This window comes from Lathyrus oleraceus, chromosome 6 (assembly GCF_024323335.1).
Source record: "Lathyrus oleraceus cultivar Zhongwan6 chromosome 6, CAAS_Psat_ZW6_1.0, whole genome shotgun sequence".
NCBI lineage: Eukaryota > Viridiplantae > Streptophyta > Magnoliopsida > Fabales > Fabaceae > Lathyrus > Lathyrus oleraceus.
The window spans coordinates 257,373,045-257,380,156 of NC_066584.1; the positions used below are offsets into that span (position 1 = coordinate 257,373,045).

Genomic DNA, 7,112 nt, shown 5'->3' on the forward strand with positions numbered 1-7,112 from the left:
TTCTTGACATTCTTTATGAGCTTGCCTCAGTTGACCCTTAAGAGTATCTTGATAGAGGTCAGCTTGTTCTAGTCCCACTTTGATCTTTTTCCTTTTAAGTTTCTCTTTGTTAAATTTTTCCACATTTTCCTGAACTTGTACGTCTTTTCTCTCGAGTTCCCATTTCATTGTGTTTTTCTCATTGGTGACTTGTTGGAGTTTTAACATCAGCTCTTCATTTTCTTTTTCTAGTCTTGTCATGGTGGCCTTGAGTTCCTATACCTCCTCAATGGGGATATGGGTAAGTTTAGGCTCGGGAAGAGGTACAGGTATCTGAATGATGAATGGTATTTTGATCACCTCCTCCCTTTCCTTTACCCAATGAAAATACGGTTCTTTATTGATCCCATTAATTCTCCTTAGGCCAGCTTTCCCTTTTCGATTGACCCTTTTCCAAGCCTCTATGATCCTTTGGAATAGGATAGGATTCTCAACCCCTAAGTCAAGCAACAATAAGGCTTCCAAGGAGCTTGCATCCGGAGGACCCTCCATTGGGTAACCAAGTTGTCTCAGTGATAAAACCGGGTTAGAATTGACACACCCTTGAGTTCCAATGAGTGGTAAATTAGGAAAGTCCCCACAGCTGAATATAATGTCCATACCAATATATTCTTTGGAATTCGAGGAAAGATCTTCAGATCGGAGTGATCCCAACCTCTGAGGCCAACTAGCGTCTGTTCGTTCCACAAAAACACATGTCTTTGGAAGATGCTCTAAGAACCACTGGTATAAGAGAGGAGCATAACAAGCAATCATTCCCGTCTTCTTGGTGTACCTATGGCTCATGTAATAATAAACATCTGCTAACAAGGTAGGCACTGGATTTTCGATGAGAAAAACGCAAATAGCAACCATGTCTATAAACCCATCAATATTTGGGAATAAGATGATGCCATAGATAGCCAAAGCAATATTAGAGTAACAAGAGTCCCAACTTTCCGCTTTTAACAAGGTACAAGCTCTTTCCAAAAGGAAATTTAGTGAGAACCCTTTAGTATTCCCTTTGACCTCTAGGAGAGCTTCAGCCTCTCCCTTGTCCATGTGAATGGCTTTAGCAATGACTTTGGGTTGCAAAGATTCGTCCACCCCTTCAAACAATGTCTTATTCTTCATGGGAATCCTAACAAGACGCTCAAATTCTTCCAACATTGGTGCTAGCTGAAATTCTTGGAACGAAAAACACCTTAAGGGTAGGTCATAGAATTAGGCCAAGGTGATCAATGTTGTATAGTCCACTCTTTGGTTGAGGATGCTGAGCAAATTGCCATAGTTTTTCCCAAAATTGATTATGTATATTAGGTGCATTTGAGAGACCAAATCACGCAAGCTACTTAGATCGGGCTCTTTGAACTTGAAAGAGTAAATGTTTCTATTGCTTGATTACATGCTTCTTGAATTCCTACAACTTATGATGCTCAGATTCCCTGGAAATAAAATAATATGAAAGTTATGTTATGAATAATGTTTTTATGCATGTTTTCAGTATCCCAAACATAGGCAAGTCAACATACGGGCCATAAGAGTAGGTATCTCTGATCACCAAAAACCCCATGGGAAGACACTAAAGTTGGTAGGTTCCCGGAGTCATCAATTACTATTTAGGAATGTTATTGCCATGACGAAGGCTCATCCGACGATAACGTCCTTAAAAGAGTCTCGTCTGGGTGAGGTCTTCGTATCGTCCCAGAAAGGAAAACTCCTTGTGGGTCCATACTACACAACTCTCGAGTCTAAGGTTCTAATAAGGTTCTCAGAGTCATAGATCGAGGTTGGAAATATTACTGTAAGATAGTAATACATCCAAGGGATCTCATCTGATTGACGATTTCGATTAACCCCACTAGTCTGAAATCTCGTAGGTTAATACTACCCAACCACAGGAGATGGAACGAGTTAAAAGGTCCCTAGAGTCACGGATCCAACTTGAAAATACCATCGTCGTGACGAAGGCTCGTCGGATAATGATATCTCAAGAGAATCTACTCTAGGCGGGGTCTTCGTATCTTCCAAACAAGGAAGAATCCTTGTGGGCCTCTACTACACAACCACCATCTTAATCCTATGGTTTTTCTCATACTCAAGTAGAGAGTCTATCTCACAAAGTGCCAATGATCAGAGAACCCCAAATAGCAATAATGAGAATAAATAGTAGATTACAAATAACAATTATATAATGAGATAAAGAAAACAGAATAAATCAAGTTTAAACAAAGATAACATGCATCACAAATCAAAAGAAATTAGGCTTGACTCTCTCTTTCTTGGGGCATATCCCCAGCAGAGTCGCCATCTGTCGCATCTCGAAAAATACGATTCCTCGCGATGGTCATTGATCAACGTATTTTGATGCACCTTCTTCAACTATTGTACTTATGCAACTCTATAGTTTATTCTATCATTTTTACTATTTTAGTGTCTTTTTATATTAAATTTATTTTTGGTTTTATTTTATTTTCGTACTTTATTTTCAGCATAAAAATAGTTATTTCGTACCTTGTTACTATGCAGATCATAACTTGAGCTACGAGGATCAGATTGATGCGTTCTAATATGCGTTGGAAATCTGAGCGGATATGCTAAAAGTTTCACGTTGAAGTCAAAAGCTGATTCTAAGTGAAGGAGGGTCGAATAATTCGTTGAAGTTCCAAACTTAATTAAAATAGTTAGTTTGGGTCAATTTTTGTAATTTTCGAATCAGATCCTATAAGGGCCCGAATTTACCTTTTATTATATTAGGTCTTTCACTATTATAGGAATCCGAATTATGAATTTTGATAATACAATATTACTTAGAAGATTTCATGGAGAGCTAATTCCCAAAGAGCTGATCTGTTCTATTCGAATTCCACTTTGAGGTTTTTATTAATTTCAGTTTAAGTTCAATTTCTTTTCAATTCTTCCTATAAATTCGTTTGCTTAATTCGATTAATTTTGTTTTCTCAATTTGATTGTTTCTTATAGGATAGAGTTGATTAAATTTCATTGTTTGTATGATCCTTAACTATAATCACGTTAGCATAGCTTTTTCGTTATCATGTTTGATTAAGTCGTGTTTGCTTAATTCACGTTTGCCTAAATCCATTTGCTTAATTCGGAAATTAGGAACATATATCATATAATACCAATTTGTTCTTGTCAGTGGGTAATGTAATCGAATGGGACTGAATCCGCAAGGGAATTGAAATTATAAGAATCGATGATAAGTCGAAAATCGATACAATAGATTAGCTTATTTATCAATTTTTCTTTTACCTTTAATCATCTTCGATTTAAGTTTTGAACCTTAGAAAACCCCTTCTTTTTATTCGTTAGGTTATAACATTCAAGAGTCCTTGTGATACGATATTCGAGTGTCGCTTCCGTTTTACTACACTTTTAAACTCATTTTTGACCCGTGTGCGACAGCGGATCAAATTGGCGTCATTGCCGGGGACTCTTATAGATCTTAACCATTATTATTGTCTAATCATTATTATGGTTTTAGGTGTTGTGTTTTACCATTTTTTGCCCTAACTTTCTTGCGTTTCGATCTTTTTGCGATTTAGAATAAAAAAAAACCCTTTTTTTTAGAAAATTGTCTCAAAATATTCTGATTCTTTGTCGATTAACTAGGAAAAAATAAAGGATCAAAAGCCTCTATTTAGGACTAAATAGTGGAAGCCGTTCTAAAAATCTAGAATTCCTTATTTTTCTATTTTTATGATTTATTTTCTGTTTTGATAGTTTTAGAAAATTCCACTAAAATTCTCAAAATTCTTAATTGACGTTATTAGATTAATTTTTCGTGTTTTTTTATTTTTGGTATTTTATTTTAATCTCTTTTTTCGTATTTCTATTGTTTTTACTTAATAGGCACATTGTCGGTATTTTCCTATTTGTTGTTGCATTGCTGAATTAGTTGTGTTTTCTCATTGTTTGTTAATTTTTTTTTCTTTTCTATTGAGTTTAACATGGCTGACCAAAGAACTCTGAGAGAACTTGTTGCCCCTGATATTGATTATAATGCTTTGTGTATTGAATATCCTGTTGCTGTCAAATCCCTGATTAGGAACATGTCACTTAACTCCCAACGGTTCACAACAAGGGATAATTTTATGGTCCAAGCAAAAGTTGTGAATGAGATTCAGGTTTATTCTTCCAACAAAGCTCTAGAAACCAGAATTGATGAACTTACCTCTTTAGTGAAACAATTGATGTTACCCATTCCATCACCAACACCACATAACCCTCTACAAGTAACCACCTCTTCACCTTCTGAACCTTCACTAGAGGAACTTGTCAAGCAAATGGTTGTAAATAGTCTCCAATTTCAGCAGCGAACAGATTATAGTATTCAGACTTTGCAAACACAAATTGGACAACTTGCCACTTCAATGAATGTCATGCAACATGGTGAAGGCTCAAACCAACTACATGCCCAAACAATAGTTAATCCAAAAGGCTCTAATGTGAGTGAAATTTCCTTGAGATCCGAAAAAGTTACATAACCAACCCCAAAAAAATTTAAAAAATTGTTAGTGTAACACCTGAAAATAAACCTGAAGCTTCTATTGTTGTTGAGGTTAGAAAAAAGTATGTATCACCAATCCCTTTACCACAAATAATACTGGAAAATAAGAAGATTGACGAGGAAGAACATTTTGTTTTTCAAATAGAGTTGCTTTCTAAAGTTGTTGATGAAGCTTATTTTGATTTGTTTTTAGCTGATTTTTCAACTTTATCTGATTTTGATGATATTTACTCATGTGATAATTGTACTAACACTAACCTTTATGATGTTTGTGCTGAGATTGATGTTGCCTTGCAGGGTGACAGTGTAAATGAAGTTGTTTATGTAGCTGAAGCTCTTGACATCCCAGCTGCCCCAAACATACAGTCCATTGAAAAACCACCTTCTTTAGAGTCTAAACCACTTCCTGAAGATTTATATTGTTCATCAAATATTCAACTTGAACAGGAACATAAGAAGGAAATTGGATGGACCTTGGCTGAGATTCTTGGTATTAGCTCATCAAAGTGCATGAATCATGTCTTACTTGAAGATGGAGCAAAAGTAGTGAGGCAGCCCCAAAGGCGGTTTAACCCCTTGATCTTGCATGTTGTGAAAAATGAGATCTATATTGTATCAAATGATAAAAAGAAAACCACTTTCATTTTTCCATTTGATACTTTCACCTATCGAAGATTCTTCTTTGTTACTAGAATACAAGGCAAATGCACTAATCAAAATTTCAAGGTTAATGGACACTACCCAAAGCTACTCCATGAGAACCCTACTTTGGAAGAAGACATTGTAGAAGAGCTCTCTTTGGGAAAGGCTGCTTATGCGATCATTTATCCGTCTTGACTCCTCCGGTGTGTTCTTTCCTTTCTCTCACTCTTATTTTATATTTATGTTCTTTCATTGAGGACAATGTATGTTTTAAGTATAGGGGAGGGAACCATTTATTTGTTTTGTTTTCTTTGTCTTGTTTTCATTTTTTCTCTGTTTTGGTTTTTGTTTGCTTTCTTAAAAAAAAATTGCATGTTTTTTCCTTTGGTTTTTGAGTTACAATTATGAGTGTTTTTCTTAGTTCTCTTGACTAAAGTCTTATAGTGTGATGTTGTAGTGGGGTTTTCGTTACTTTTAGGTTTATTGACTAAACCAAAAGTCAACATACAATTCGAGTCGCCACCACACTTTTATTTGTCCAAAGGAAAGGCTAAAAAGCGAACAAAAGCCAAGTAAGAAGTTTTTCAAATCAAAAACTAATAAAAATGTCAGAGATCTAGGTAAGGGGGTTGGTTATGAAATGGGAAGGTTTTACGCACCCAAAACATCCTTAGTACTCTAAGGGAACCCTTTTTACAAATACGTGTTATAGGTTGGTATTTGTGAAAAGATTGGAGGGATGAGAAGAGAATAGGTTATATTTACAAATTTTGTTGTTTGAATGGATGAACCCATTACCTACCTACCATCACAAAGGAGGATCAAAACCTCGTAGTTCGGGGTAAAAATCTCAAAGATTGGTGAATTGATTTTAATCAAAAGCCTTAAGGTATTTTGTTATCAGAGGGAGAAAACTCAACCTAAACCAACAATCCACGATGTGAGGAAGGCTTCAACATATTAGTGATGGGTTAACCCTATAATAAGCATGGAAGACTTATAATTCAATCACTAAGGATAAGGTGAGATTTACATCAACCACTATGATAACTCAAATCTATGACTAATGTTTTTGAAAAGGTTTTAACAAGTAGCCATTGGAACCACAAAACAACTTGAAATGGGTTGTATTTACAAGTTAGATTTATTTACAAAATGAAGTCAAAGTTGGATTAAAATTTATTCCCAATGAGTATTTATGAAAATGTTTTGAAAAGTCAAAGGCTTAAGGCCTAGGTTTCTAATTTGAAATAAAGTTAAATTTTTGAAAATGATTTTTGGCTTGGTTAGAGTGGGGAGAAGAGAGAAGGGATATTCCTAAAGCATACAAATATAAGAGGGGAAAGAAAAACCCTTGGAGTTCCTTTTCTTGGAGTCATAGAGATGACTCAAAATGCTCATTTCCTTTGGACTTAGCACACAAACAAGCAATCAATAATTTTAATTCAACCTCCTAGGATCTCCATTTGGCTTGGCTCTTAACTTGGCTACTCATGATAATGGTCCTCTTTTCACAATCTTAAGATGGGATCCCTATCACACAAAAGTAAATATCAAACAGTTCACAACATAATAAAGGGAATGGACAAAGAATAAGTTTGGAGGAGAAGTCCTTTTGAGGTCAACTTTGAATTTTAGCATTCTAGAGGCATGAGGCCTAATTGCTCTTCAACATATTTTGAATTATAAAGGCATGAGGTCTAGTTGCTCTAGAACTCCTTTAAGCATGGGTAGATTCTAATTCTAAGTCCTTTCTCCTTTTGCATTTTTGTTCACATCAAAACAAACACAAACAACACAAAATAGAAATATATTTATATACAATAAATGACATAAACATAAAATATGTGCTCAAGTGAGAAAAGATGAAAATCAATATGAATAATGAGAAAGAAATAAATGACATTAAAAGTAAATGACA

The 7,112-nt window shown here is 35.1% G+C and overlaps 1 protein-coding gene across 1 annotated transcript; it reads right to left on the minus strand.

The window, feature by feature from the left end:
* Nucleotides 1-255: 255 nt before the first annotated feature.
* LOC127095022 (uncharacterized) lies at nt 256-1,188 on the minus strand. The gene has a single exon (XM_051033772.1). It carries the CDS (start codon nt 1,186-1,188, stop codon nt 256-258), a length of 933 nt encoding a protein of 310 aa, XP_050889729.1.
* Between the last annotated feature and the right edge of the window lie 5,924 nt (nt 1,189-7,112).